Source organism: Squalius cephalus (assembly GCF_949319135.1).
Source record: "Squalius cephalus genome assembly, chromosome: 7".
Classification (NCBI taxonomy): Eukaryota; Metazoa; Chordata; class Actinopteri; order Cypriniformes; family Leuciscidae; genus Squalius; species Squalius cephalus.
The window spans coordinates 15,701,429-15,717,181 of NC_137128.1; the positions used below are offsets into that span (position 1 = coordinate 15,701,429).

Here is a 15,753-nt window from a genome sequence, read left to right on the forward strand (position 1 = left end):
TTCTTCTCATGATGTAACAAGTACATCAGGATTTATGGGAAGTGTTCCCGGTTCTGGCTGACCTAATCTATGCAGCCTAACATTGAATTATAGAAGTCTATAATGTGTTGTGTATGCTAGGTCAAAGAGATGTGTCTTTAATCTAGCTTTGAACTGACAGAGTGTGTCTGCTTCCCGGACAATGGTAGGAAGTCTGTTCCAGAGTTTTGGTTCTAAATAGGAAAATGATCTACCGCCAGCAGTCGATTTTGAGATTCTAGGTATTATCAACTGGCCGGAATTTTGAGCTCGCAATAGATGTGAACGACTATAATGCATTAAGAGGTCGCTCAAGTACTGCGGAGCTAAACCATTTAGTGATTTGTAAGTAATCAGCAATATTTTAAAATCTATACAATGTTTAATAGGGAGCCAGTGCAGTGTTGACAGAACCGGGCTAATATGGTCATACTTCCTGGTTCTGGTATGAACTCGAGCTGCTGCGTTTTGAACTAGCTGTAGTTTGTTTATTAAGCGTGCAAGGCAACCACCCAGTAGAGCATTACAATAATCTAGCCTTGATGTCATGGTCATGATGAACTAATTGTTCCGCATTTGTCAATGAGAGCATATGGCGTAATTTAGATATATTTTTAAGATGGAAAAATGTGGTTTTACAGATACTAGACACGTGACTTTCAAATGAAAGATTGGTATCAAAGAGCACACCCAGGTTCCTAACCGACGACGAAGACTTAACAGAGCAGCCATCAAGTGTTAGACAGTATTCTAGATTATTACGTGTGGGAGTTTTTTGTCCAATAATTAGAATCTCTGTTTTTTTAGAATTTAGGAGTAGGAAATTACTAGTCATCCAATTTTTTTTTATATCAGCTATGCATTCCGTTAATTTTGTGAGTTGGTAAGTTTCGTTAGGTTTTGAAGAAATATACAGCTGAGTATCGTCAGCATAACAGTGAAAGCTAAAACAGTAGCCTGTTATATCTGGCTACCAGGAGCCGGTAGCCTATAACACGCTCATGTGTTTATTGTTACTATTTTGGAAGGAGTAAAATTTACTTATGTGGCTTTAACAACCAGATGCATTTAAACTTGTCCAGTTTCGTTTGGAATGTGTCTCAAACCACCTCATGAAGTGGTTTAAGTGATCGGATGTAAATCCGTCTTTTACACCTGGCGTTTTCACGATTGGAAAGCTATCTGATCAGTGAAAAGGCTTGAACAAGTGGAAACAGGCCTTAAAAATGGATGTAGTCGACCTTTATTTATTTAGGACGTTTAAAAGAACAGAAGTTGACCTTAAAAGGTTAGTTCACCCAAAAATGTACAGTAAATTCTGTCATTAATTACTCGCCCTCATGTCGTTCCAAACCCGTAAGACCTTTGTTCATCTTCGGAAAACAAATGAAGATATTTTTGATGAAATCAGCTTTCTGTCCCTCCATTGACCGCAACGTCATTGCAACTTTCATGGCCCAGAAAGGTAGTACAATCATCGTTGAAATGGTCCTTGTAACTACAGTAGTTCAACCTTAATATTATGAAGCGATGAGAATACTTTTTGTGTGCAAAAAAAACGTAGCTGTTAACGTAGTGTAAACAGTGCAGCGCTTCTGGGTTCTACATCAGAATGTAGAATTATTCTCTATATGAGAAGTATTCTCATCGCTTCATAACAGTAAGGTTGATCTTCTGTAGTCACATGGACTTTTTTAAAGATGTTTTTACTATCTTTCTGGGCCTTGAAAGTTGCAATGACGTTGCTCTCAATGGAGGAACAGAAAGCTCTCAGATTTCATAAAAAATATCTTCATTTGTGTTCCGAAGGTGAACGAAGGTCTTACGGGTTTGGAACGACATGACGGTGAGTAATTAATGACAGAATTTAAATTTTTGGGTGAACTAACCATTTAAGTGCAAGCTATTATATTTTAACATATTGAAAGACAAAAAAAAAAAAAGACTATTGATGGTGCTAATTTCACATTGTGAGGAAGACAATTGAAGAGTTTAGGGCCAAGCGCAGAAATTTCTTAGGCAGTGGGAAATACTCAGCAGTAACTGAGCACGGTAGAGTAAGGGTGAAGAAGGTCAAGAAAATATTTGGGCCTTGTAAACAAAAACAAAAAAACATTTAAAATCAACTGTAAACTTCACAGTTTATCTTTTGTAGAGACACCATTACTGGGCATCATTTTGGACTAGCTACAGGCATTAAAACGCATCATGAAAATGAACACAAATCTGCTGCAGTGCATTTGTCATCTTCTTATGTATATACTGCTGTGATCACTACCAGATTTTAAAACATGGAATTTGCATTGCTTTTATCAAACCCAATTTTAGCTGGATATTTAAAAAACTGTCTTCAAGTTCAAAGGTATCGGTATCGAACATGATAAAGTGTTATAAAGCAAACTGTTCTGTTGATTTTTCTCATATCACAAAAACAGCCAGTGTAAGTGTATGCATGTTGTGGTCCATTCATTACTGGTGGTTATTAATGGTGGTTACCATTATTGATCTATACTTGGAATTAGGCATGTTAATGGTTAAATGGTTACGTTAATTGAGTGCTGATTAATTTTTAGGTTTGCTTGTTAAAAAGCGGTTCAGTGGTGGGGTGTTTCTTCATAAATAAAGCAAACATTCACTGCAAACACTGTGGTAGTGTGTGTACGTACAATACAAAAACAACTATAAAAACTATAATGCTAACTAAAAAGTTTTAATAATCATTCTAATTCCATGAGAATAGGAAAGTCCACACTACAACTTTAACAATGCTGGACACAGAGGAACGATATCTTTAGAATTAATTTCAGAATGATTTTTCCAGCTGATGAACAATAAAAACATTGACAGCTAATTAGAATCTAGCTTGAGCTCAAGCATTTAAAGTTATTATATAACTGCTGTGCACAATTAAAAATAAACAACGTTATTGTGAGTTGGTGTGGACACTAATATATTTATCATAGTTATTTTTATAGATATCGTTCTTGGTATGAACAATTATCCTATTTATTTTTCTCTTTATTTACAATGAAGCAGAGTGTAGTATCTAAACTGATCAAGAAAAAAAACAGTATTGGTGTAACAGTACTGGTGTATCAGCAGTTACTCAAGGCTACGGTATCGATATCTAACATGAAAAAGTGTTGTAAAGCCATACCTATCCTTCACTGGACATTTCTAAAGTAAGGACACTCAATAGACCAGATTTTTTTAAATATCTGTCAAAATTATGGATAGCATTTAGAATAATTTGTCAATATTTCGCAAGAAATTTTCAGTTCATTAATCTTTTACTGTGTTTTAATGATTTTTTCAGGAGGATGGAGCAAATGTATCCACAAGAATGACGAATGAGAGCCACTCCGCTGAGAGTCGAGCTTGTGCAGTAAAAGCCTGTAACACAGCTGAACTCATACGATCACAGAACCGTGGCTACTTTCAGAGTAAGCTCCTCATTTGATTTCATGTTTATCAACATAATCTTTGAATTATGCTTAAGTACTGTTTTTACGTAACCTTTTTAGATAATGAAGTTGATGAAGAGTCAGAGGAGGATGATGACTATATTCCATCTGAAGACTGGAAGAAAGTAAACACTTTCATTATCATATTTTTCTTAATGGATTTTGTCTATAATTTACCATGAAATGTTTGACAAATATATATGTTCTTAACAGGAAATCATGGTTGGTTCCATGTATCAGGCAGAAACACCATCTGGACTCTGCAAATACAAAGACTGTGAGAAAGGTAGATTTTACATATGCTAATCTATTAAAATAAAAAATGGGTTTGGCAGGATTATACAGTACTGCACCACAACAAAAGAAATGTTTCAGGAGTTGTCCGTGTGAATCAGTCTATTGAAAGTCATTGCTCCAGTAGAACTGTGAACTGTTATGTGTGACTTGTTATTCACACGACAACGTGCAGTTACATGTTATGCAAATGTTTGCTTTTTAAATTATTTGAAAAAAAAAAAAAAATTAAATTGGGTTACAAAAATATTTGGGACCAAATATTGAATGAATCCTGTAGGAAACACTGACAACAATGTGGAGGCAAAGAACCGTACAAATCGGAGTGCATTCAAATAATTGAAAACACAGCCAGCTGTGGATTATCCCGCTTATACCATGGTCATTTGCCAGCACTGACAAGTTAAAGCTGTCATTGTCATGTTTGCATCACTGACTTTAACTGGAAGGATTAAAATGGTGGTTATTTTCGTCCACTAGGACTCGTTAGATCTAGCATTCTGTCTGTTTTAAATCAGAAACAGAGATGAAGTAGTGAGGTAAGGTTACATTTATTTGATTAAATTAGCCTATGAAGAGAGGGATAGAGATGAATGTGTGAATAACCTGTGAGTTTAATTACTTTAAAAACACTTCACAATCTGCTTGCTGAGTAATTGAGCGATTCAGTAGCGAATCAAATTTATTAAAAAAAGTCACGGGGCAGCATTGACAAGCAGTTTCTGTGCTCCTGAATGTTTCTGTGTGTGCGCAGTAGGGGCATAACGGTTCTCTGTAAAAAATCTAACTGTACTGTTCTCCACCCACGGTTCGGCACGCACTTGTACTTCGGTTCATCTCAAATCTGATGGCACATCTATATGCTTTGTTGAAACCCCCCCCCCCCCCCCCAAAAAAAAAACACGTTTCTGTCGATGGATACATATTCTGACGTCCCCTAAACTTTCCTGTAGTCTGTGTTTTTAATGTTTATCAAGCAACAAAAGACAAAGAAATCACTCACTGCTCTTGACTGAATAGCTTTTGTGACTTTAATAAGGAATTATCTTTATTTAATTTATACCGAAGATTACATGCAATGATGTTTTACATTTGATGACTTTATTCAATTTTTGTACCTGAAAACTACTGTTAGATAGCCTACCTAAATAACCTGAAAAGCATTGTTTATTTGATTTGTTTCTTTGCTCTAATTGTATTTATTTGTGTTGTTGCTTGTATGATTATTCATTCTTATTTTCTTTATTTTTATTTGACAGTAGTCCTTTTGTCCCTGAGCATAGCACATACTGAAACCGTGACCCTAAAGCTGTGATACAAACTGAACCGTGCCCTATCATACACCTGGCGCAATGCAGTGCCAGGCGCGACGCAAGTGCGACTATAGGCGGATCCAAAACCTGCGTACAATTTGTCCTGTAGATGGTCTGCTTGCGCTTTAACCTCGTGCACGAGCAGATCCGTTTCCTCGCTAGAGAAGCATTTAGTTTTTCCGCTTGCAAATTCCGCCATGTTAAATAGCGAATCTGCCATGGCGCAAGCGCAACTGGCTTTAAAGGGAATGGGAGATGAGACTCTGATTGGTTTATTGCACGTTACGCCCAAAACACACCCATTACTCATTAAGAGAATAGGGGCAACCCTTTTAAACCATGCGCCGGGTGCGCCAGCCATTTTTCCCCTCGTTAAACCAGCAAAAGTGGATTTGGACATGCCCTAAGTGCACTTGCGCCATGCGCTTTAGACCATGCGCTTAGATCCTTAAAATAGGGCCCCTAGTGCACAGTGCAATCTCCAGTCTCTTTGTGTGAGTGATGTATTTGTGTGTGCTTAAATAAAAGCAGTGCATTAATATAGAACGGTGATTAAACTGACTTGCAACTACCTGTGCATTAAACTGTTTTAATGCACACCTTCAAGCCAATCCAAGTATTCAGACAGACCATGGTTTAATACCATAAAAATGTTCACTGATGAAATGAGAACTGAACCAGTCATAGTATGATGTCATTTTTTAACTCATTCTTTTTATTACAAGAAAATTGGAAATAGTTAGCATTTTTGGAGACATCAATATGTTACGCATTCTTGTGATATGCTTTGAATCTTTGATATCTTTATCATTCACAGTGTATGAAAATGACGATCAGCTGCTGTGGAATCCTGAAATCCTTCCTGAAAACACTGTGGTTGATTTTCTCACTGAAGCCTGTCGACGGACGGGAGAGGAGACAGGTGTAGATGCTATTCCAGAAGGATCCCACATTAAAGATAATGAGCAGGTACTAAGGACCGCCTCTGTGATTTAATAATAATAATGATAATATTGTAATTATTTTATTTGAAATCAAATGCTGAACTGTGACATAATACACAATACAAATAGTGTTTTCTCCCCTCAGGCATTATATGAGCTGGTGAAATGTAATTTTGATACAGATGAAGCTTTACGAAGATTAAGATTTAACGTTAAAGCAGCCAGAGGTGAGCCTTACAAAGCTGTTAAATGCCATCATCATAAACGTTCATCTAATGTTTGAGGCAGTACAAAACGTTATGCATTTCAACAGACTGGATTTGTGCTTTCCTTTCACACTGACAGTGTTTCTGCTGCTTAACCGCTGTGGCTCTAGAAAATGATTTCTGGTAGGGATGCACCAAAACCGAAAATTCTGGATGCACTTGGCCAAAAACAGAAACTGAAAATGACCTTTTTAAAAAGAATTATTAATTTCTCATTTTAAATTACTTTTTTGTATAATTGTATTATTATTAGACTTTTAAAGCGTAACTGTCGCCAAAAGGCAACCTATGGTCTTTTTGTTAATCTACCCGAGGCAAACTTTCGTTTAAAAGCATAATTAGAATGAAAACGCTACTTTTAAGTTTGACCATATTTTCGTTTTCGGTCAAATTGCCTTTTGAATGGGAGTGCTAGGGGCATATGGAGCTTTTATTATGACAAAATGATTTGAATTTGAATTGTGTAAATTTGAATTATTTGCAAGTGTAATCTAACAAAATTGAATTTTAGGTGGTAGTTTAAATAGTTCTGAATTAGATTTTTTTTAAACGAATATTGAACATTTGAAATTTAACAAATTGAAATGTTTTTATGGCTGAATTTTATAGACTTGTATTTTCAAACAGCTAGTTTTATTGTTCTGAATTCTTATACTGCAAATATTCAGTTTAAAAAAATACAGATTCAAGTTTTCAAGATGAAGAAATTCGGAACTTCAAATTCAGTTTTCTAAAATTCAATCTCAAAAATTCAAACTCAAAAATTCAGATCTTACAGAAAGTAGGTCACAGGTCATCTACAGGGAAGAGTAAAGGATCTCAGATAAGTCGAACAGAGCATTTTGGCTGCACTGCAGTAGTTTTCTGCCACAAACGCGGTGGTGGTTCAAGAGAATCCGTGTATCTTTCGTTCAGTCGTTTTTTTATTTAATATTAAGAGTAGAAAAATGAGAAAACAGCTTGAGTATTAGATTTCTAATATTCTAGTAATAATAGTACGCTGCAGCAGTTGCACGGAGCTTACAAAACTTAACGCGTGTATTGTAACTATAGGCTACATTTAATTTTCTCATCAAACAACTAGACTAACGAATGGCTCGGTACAACAGAAGAGCCTAGAAAGGGCTTTTTCTCTGTGTAGACCAGCAGTTGGTCTGAATTTGCTATAACCTATAGCCTATTTTCCGGACTGTATAGGTTAAGTCACGTTTTATCATGAAACACCTGTGATTTATTCCAAAGTGACTCAGGCATATATAATGCATTTAACGTTAAATAATCTAAATGTTGACTTTCAAAATTAGGTGCGCCAAGAAGGCTATTCTCTGTATTTTGGTTCATTTTTGGTGAGCGCCAGAAAGATCTAAAGAGACCGAGACGCGCTAAAGCAGCGCATCATGTTGTTTTATTTATTTTTCAATGGCATGAAAGTCATTGTAGTCATTTTGAATGTACACAAATAAAAATATACATTTTACTGTTTCGAATGATGTCATATTATCTGTAGCCTATGACTATAAATAACAGAGTATTAAGTTATTTCCCAGCAGTGGAACAAATCCAAGTGATGGCGCATCGCGCTCTCACACAACATAGTATCAGTTCTGGCGTTGCTTCATATCGCAGACTGCTCATTATCAAAATGAAACACAGTCAACCATACATATAAAAAGTTATTCTGCCTAATTTAATTGGTCTGTTGTACAATATAAAGGGCAAGCTGTGCCACACAGTCCTACTTGTTATTCCAAACATTTCCCTTACTGTGAAGACGCTGATTTAGCCTATACGTGTATTTTGGGACTCGACTGAAGTATTTTTACTTTTTACTTTTACGCCTTTTTATTTGTATTATAAAATAATATATTAAAATACATAATCTTCTGAGTTTTATGATGTAGGCCTTGTGTGTTTTATTTTAATTAAAATGTATTATAATTTAGGCCTACATCTCAAAAGGATGCGCTTTGTGCATTCTCTGACATTACATTTATTTATTTAATTAATATTGAGTATCAATTGATGTTAAACAAAACTGTGTGTTATTTTCTCTGGCAACTAAACTTCCAAAATAAATAATAATAATAAAAAAATAATAAAAATAAATAAAAAACTTCCAAAGCAAAGCCATTGTGCGTTCTCTCCACGCTCCGCAGCTTTTCCATACAGATTTTGAGAATTGGCCAGCTAAAAAAAAGAAGTAGACTAACGGCTAGTGTCCGGGAGATGCGAGGTACGTTCATATTTATGAAATAAACATAACTGATTTTGTCTACACCTAAATACATTTTCAAGGACCCCCTAATAATAATAGTGATTAAGCCCAAATGTGGGTGGGGGGTAATGAACACAATATGTTTGTTTTTTTGCCCAAATGGTCTCCACTCTATGCATTTTGTAATAATACAGCAACATTTTTTAACTGACCGTATTTGCCAGAAAATAATTCACATGCACCTGAGTGCAAGTCACACCGGATCATGTTGAGAGAGAAACGCGCGCGCGTCAAATCGTCATAAAAAAACGCATTTCAGCAATAGTGTAAAAGACCTGTAAATAAAATACAACATTTACATGATAAACACTATTAACATGTAGGCTATGTGTTGCCTATTTTACTTTCCCTTACTGTATGACAAATCCTTAAATGAATGCAGAAAACAACAAGAATGAAAAATAAGTAGCCATGTATAATAAAATAATATATAGGCTACATAGCCTATAAAAATAGCCTATATTGTGTCCTTTATTACAAACAACATTTAGCCTATTTTAAACGCCAAGCCTAAACAAATTTATTTAAATCGAAACGGTCGCGCATCTCTCATTCAGTCAAAAGTTTTCATATTTGCAATGTAACATGTGGATGCTAACTATTAATATAAAGAAGGCGTCATACTTCAGTCGAGTCCCAAAATACATGTATAGGCTAAATCAGCGTCTTCACAGCAAGGGAAATGTTTGGAATAACAAGTAGGACTGTGTGGCACAGCTTGCCCTTTATATTGTACAACAGACCAATTAATTAGGCAGAATAACTTTTTATATGTTTGGTTGACTGTGTTTCATTTTGATAATGAGCACTATGCGATATGAAGCAACGCCAGAACTGATACTATGTTGTGTGAGAGCACGATGCGCCATCACTTGGATTTGTTCCACTGCTGGGAAATAACTTAATACTCTGTTATTTATAGTAATAGGCTACAGATAATATGACATCATTCGAAACAGTAAAATGTATATTTTTATTTGTGTACATTCAAAATGACTACAATGACTTTCATGCCATTGAAAAATAAATAAAACAACATGATGCGCTGCTTTAGCGCGTCTCGGTCTCTTTAGATCTTTCTGGCGCTCACCAAAAATGAACCAAAATACAGAGAATAGCCTTCTTGGCGCACCTAATTTTGAAAGTCAACATTTAGATTATTTAACGTTAAATGCATTATATATGCCTGAGTCACTTTGGAATAAATCACAGGTGTTTCATGATAAAACGTGACTTAGCCTATACAGTCCGGAAAATAGGTTATAGCAAATTCAGACCAACTGCTGGTCTACACAGAGAAAAAGCCCTTTCTAGGCTCTTCTGTTGTACCGAGCCATTCGTTAGTCTAGTTGTTTGATGAGAAAATTAAATGTAGCCTATAGTTACAATACACGCGTTAAGTTTTGTAAGCTCCGTGCAACTGCTGCAGCGGACTATTATTAGGCTACTAGAATATTAGAAATCTAATTCTCAAGCTGTTTTCTCATTTTTCTACTCTTAATATTAAATAACAAAACGACTGAACAAAAGATACACGGATTCTCTTGAACCACCACCGCGTTTGCGGCAGAAAACTACTGCAGTGCAGCCAAAATGCTCTGTTCGACTTATCTGAGATCCTTTACTCTTCCCTGTGAATGACCTGTGACCTACTTTCTGTAAGATCTGAATTTTTGAGTTTGAATTTTTGAGATTGAATTTTAGAAAACTGCATTTGAAGTTCCGAATTTCTTCATCTTGAAAACTTGAATCTGTATTTTTTTAAATTGAATATTTGCAGTATAAGAATTCAGAACAAAATAACTAGCTGTTTGAAAATAGAAGTCTATAAAATTCAGCCATAAAAACATTTCAATTTGTTAAATTTCAAATGTTCAATATTCGTTTAAAAAAAATCAAATTCAGAACTATTTAAACTACCACCTAAAATTCAATTTTGTTAGATTACACTTGCAAATAATTAAAATTTACACAATTCAAATTCAAATCATTTTGTCATAATATAAGCTCCATAGGGGGCACGACTATGATAGCATCAAAATTGCTATTTTTAAAACACTAAGAAGGCTCGACACAACATGAAACTTTGCTCGAAGTATCACCAGGGGCTCTATACATGAACTCGAGCATTGAGAAGATTGTTTGTGTACACAGAGTTTACTAAGAAGAATTTTTTTTAACAACTCACTGTAGCTGTTGTTTCCGTCCACGCCGGCATTTTGTCAGTCAAAAATAGTCAATCTCTGAATGCGAATGAACTGACTCTGAATTTTAGTATTGTTTCTTATATGAGGATCCTTTTTCAAATTGACAAGGTCAATAGTGATTTTCACTAAGGACAAAACAACAAATTATCTGTGAATTTATATGAAACTAAGCTTTAGGAGCTTTCCATCTTTGCTCTCCTCCCTGTTACGTTGCATTTGGAGATCGACTATGATCTTATATGCCTATTCCGAGCTCAAGCGCACATAAAGCTTGCGTTTGTGTTTGATTGATTAGTAGTATAAACTTGATTTATGTGGATATCTGTTGAAAGATCACTGTATAGAATTAAAGTGTACAAGGACTGTGCAGTTACAAGGACTGTCTTGCAAAAAATTCAATATGTATAAGTAAGTTAAACATTTTTTTGGTAACATTTGTTACATTTTATTTTAATTGATTAATTCTGTAATTACTGACTTCTAAAAAACTGATTCGACTCACTCCTTTTTTATTAATCCCCATAAATCATCAGCAGTGTCTCCCAATGACCTGTTTTCAGAATGCTGTTTTAGTGACGTCACTAAGCACAGGCCCCGCCCACGAGTGTTGACAGACACTGCCGTTTCAACATAGACCCGCCCTGATCGAGTTCACAGCTGCTGCACTGACGAGAATGTCTCCCAAGCGTTGTAGGTGTTGTCTGGCTGGATGTATTAATCCACATAGCTCTCTTTATTTACTCCCGAAATCTGAGGCAGCCAAGACGAGGTGGAATTATTTTGTTTTTAAAGAAAATGCTCCCTCAACTCTACCGAAATTCCTTTATGTACTTGCGCACTTCTTATAACTTACTGTGTTTACTCAGCTCTTACGGTGATTTTCTGAAGTAAAACTGACGCTTCATCTTTTGTGTGATGTACAATAAACTTTATTAAACTCATCAGTATATGTTTGATCATCATTCGGACCTGGTCCGAAACAGCAGACTTGTAGGCTGTTAATAATGGATACATACAAGCAAATGACAAATACGTTATAACCGTAATTAAACTACTAAACTATACCTGTTCCATCTCTATACAGCACTCTGACTCTGTAGGCATTATTGTCCGACTCGAAATGAACACCGTTACTGAGAGCTGATATTATCATCATTCCGTGAGATGAAATTGTCCTGAGAGACTGAGCGCGAGCTCATGAAGCTCCGCCCCCTGTGCCGTGCAGCAGCAGCTTATTTGCATTTAAAGGGCACACACTAAAACAGAGCGTTTTTCTGAGCCCCCAAAAATGACAATTTAAACATGCTGTAAAAAATTATCTGTTGGGTATTTTGAGCTAAAACTTCACATACACACTCTGGGGACATCAGAGACTTATTTTACATCTTGTGAAAAGGGGCATAATACGGGACCTTTAAGACAATTTAAACATTCACAATTAAAGGTTTAATCCATTGGCAGCCTTAATCTTACATGTATTGCTTTGTTTAATCTTTCTTACAGAGGAACTATCTGTTTGGTCAGAGGAAGAATGCAGGAATTTTGAACAAGGATTAAAAGCTTACGGAAAAGACTTTCATTTTATCCAGGCCAACAAGGTAGTGCTTCATTTGCACTTGAGGAATGTCAATCCATATTGGCCACCTTCACATTCCCGTATTGACATTTCAATGCTTATAAATGTTAAAAAACTAAAACTGGGGCTCTTAAATGTGTCTAGCCGTTATCTCTGCTAAATAAGTATATGGCAATAAGTATATGGTATCTAGCATCTGCTAGATGTGGCAATTCAAACCTTGTGTTTAGCAAACTTTATCCAATTTCAGGTCAGAACTCGGTCTGTCGGAGATTGTGTGGCTTTTTATTACATGTGGAAGAAGTCGGAGCGGTATGATTTCTTTGCACAACAAACTAGGCTTGGAAAAAGGAAATACAACCTTCATCCAGGAGTAACGTAAGTATCTCTAACGTCTTGATGCAATAACAAAATAAGTTAGATCATTGTTTATGAACATTGGCTGGATTTATGCAATAGGACTGCACAATAATGGTTAAACTGATACGATTATTTTGCTCAAATTATAATCACGATTATTGTAATTTAAAAAAAATATATTTTACATTTTCATCAGAATTGTTTCACATAAGCACTTATCAAGAGAATGTCAGCTTACATGGTTTATTTTATTTCATCTAGTTTATCTAGTTCATCTAGTTAATGTATTATATTTATCATACAAATTAACACTAATTACAGTAAGAAAACTAGTAGGAAGGAAGCTTTCTCTCAAAAGCTGAACCAGTAAAATTCCTAATATTAACTCCAATTATTCCAGATTATGTTAATGACTATCAAAACAACAACAGAAATGAGCTTGTATTGTGGCACAGTGCATTTATTCAGCCGCCACAATCACAAACATTATAATAGAGATCCATGTTCAGATTTACTAAAGTTCATCGCAGATTTAGTCGCAGCAAGCAGCGCAAACGACCATGTAAAGAAGACAGACTGGCTGTATTACACTTTCATTTGAGCAAAATATCACAGTGGAGATCGCTAAACTCTAACACACGTTTGCCGGTGTTTACAGATAATCAACGCATCTTTCCTCATAGCAAAGAGAGCATGACGATTGCGAGGTTGCCAGCAGAGCTAGACTGGAGCTAAAATTCGTCAACTAGCCTAATTAATGTAAATGTAAAACATTACTAAAGACAAGTAAGTAGTCAGTAATAAAATAGAACAAATAATCAAATAAATACAATAGAACAAAGAAAGGCTACAAATGAAATAAACAGCTGTTTTGGGGGGTTTTCAGGTAGGTCTAACAGTAGTTTTCGGGTACATAATTTGAATAAAGTAATCAAATGTGTAATAATACTGCAATTTCATTATTGTATAAATTAAATATAGATGAATCTTTATAAAATTACAAAAATAATAGGAGCGAGTGATTACTTTGTCTTTTGTAGTTTGATTAACAGTAAAATTAAAGACTGAATGCACAGATCCAATATAGCCTGCCCTACTGTATGAGTTTTCTTTGTTTATGTTCATTAAGATATAACCAACTATGTTTACCAGGATACTCGCTAAGACGGACGTTTAACATAATTTTGTATGAATTTGTCGGTTCAAGCGGAAGATGTCAAAGAGAGTTCAATTCAATTCGCACTGTCTGAGGCAGCTTTCAGGGCGCGCGCTTTGGATGTTTGCGTTCATGAAACTTCTTGACCTTCAAACATCCTGTAATAATGTAGGGAACCACTTGTTATGGGTCAAGGTTATTTATTTATAAATCGCATTTAAAACAGCCTCAAGACTGACCAAAGTGCTGTACATGAGCAAAGTAAAGAAATACAGAAGATTAAAAAATAAAAAGGAGCGACTATTAACATATATTAAAAGCTAAGGAAAACAAATGTTTTAAGAAGAGATTTAAAAACTGATAAAGAGGATGCTGCTCTAAGTTGCACTGGCAAGCTATTCCACAATCTAGGCCCCACCACCAAAAAGGCTCTATCTCCTCTACATTTTAGTCTTGTGCAAGGGACTGTCAGTAAGTTAAGGTTACCATATCTTAAACTTCTGGGAGGATTGTAGGGACACAATAGATCAGACAGGTAGTTAGGAGTAAGGTTATGTAAGCATTTATACACAAATAGAAGAATTTTAAAGTTGATTCTAAATTGGACTGGAAGCCAGTGGAGAGGTCGCCAAATGGGAGCGGCATGATCATATTTGCGTCTAATCTTGAAATTTGGCTGCAGCATTTTGAACCAGTTGAAGTCGAGCTGCCTGGGACTTAGAAATACCATAGAACAGAGAACTGCAATAATCCAAACATGAGGTTATAAAAATGTGAATGGCTATCTCAAGAGACTTTTCTGACAAAAATGTTTTTAATTTAGATGGTAAACGAAGCTGAAAAAGCTAGAGGGAACGTCATACGTTTGTCTAATATTAACCGGCTATTTAGGAAAACACCAAGGTTACGTACACAATTAGAATACAAAACAAAATAAAAAACGAGGCAGGAAAATAGAGTATGTAATGCAAAAGGGTCAATTATTTTTATTGGCAGGTAGATCTGAGTATCATCCGCTTAAAAATGGAAGGATACTCCATACTTTCTCAGAATCTAACCTAAGGGGAGCATGTAGAGGGAGAAGAGTGATGGTGCCAAGATAGAGCCCTGAGGAAGTCCAGATTCAAGGGGGGCAGCAGAGGGAAAATTGCCAATTCTGACACAGAAATATCTCTCAGATAGATAAGATTTAAACCAATTAAGAACTGAATCTTTTAGCCCCACATGGGATTCTAGTCTAGATAGGGGCAATGTGTGATCGATAGTATCGAAGGCTGCAGATAAGTCTAAGAGAACTAAAATCACAGTCACCAACATCAGTAGCAACAAAAATATAATTTAAGACTCCCAACAGAGCAGATTCAGTGCTGTGAAACTGAAAAGGCTTAACCTTCTTATTTAAAAATGACTTATGTTGCCACAACACAACTTTTTCCAGCACCTTGGAGATAAAGGGAACCACAGAGATTGGAAGATAATTGTTTAAAACAGATGTGTCTAAAGAAGGCATCTTGAGTAGAGGAGTAACAGTGGCCACTTTCAGGCATGTAGGAACAGAACCAGTTATGCAATCGTTCACACCGATTTTCGCTCGCCGACAGGTTTTGCGAGATCGCCGACAAATGCCCGAAATCATAGGCAAATCGGTGCTCGTTCACGTGAGTGACAATCACACAGTGTGAATGATCAAAGACGCAATCTGAGAGAATCGCGCAATTCAAAATCCTGCTGTGTGAATGTGTTCTGACTGAAAACTACATCGGCGATGACCTACAGCCACCGAGAAAGCAAGATACAGGGCAACGGGATGTTCGGGGCGGAGTTATAGACCAGAATATCCGTATTTTAATAGATCTATTTACAATTATATCAAACAGGAA

The 15,753-nt window shown here is 35.9% G+C and overlaps 1 protein-coding gene across 1 annotated transcript in view; it reads left to right on the forward strand.

The window, feature by feature from the left end:
* Positions 1 to 15,753, forward strand: part of mier1b (mesoderm induction early response 1b, transcriptional regulator) — a 31,998-nt gene that overhangs the window by 7,868 nt on the left and 8,377 nt on the right. Inside the window, exons 5-11 of the mRNA XM_079877340.1 lie at positions 3,335 to 3,461; positions 3,543 to 3,607; positions 3,696 to 3,768; positions 5,907 to 6,058; positions 6,179 to 6,260; positions 12,285 to 12,379; positions 12,608 to 12,735. Coding sequence (XP_079733466.1) covers positions 3,335 to 3,461; positions 3,543 to 3,607; positions 3,696 to 3,768; positions 5,907 to 6,058; positions 6,179 to 6,260; positions 12,285 to 12,379; positions 12,608 to 12,735 — 722 coding nt within the window. The remainder of the gene's footprint in view (positions 1 to 3,334; positions 3,462 to 3,542; positions 3,608 to 3,695; positions 3,769 to 5,906; positions 6,059 to 6,178; positions 6,261 to 12,284; positions 12,380 to 12,607; positions 12,736 to 15,753) is intronic.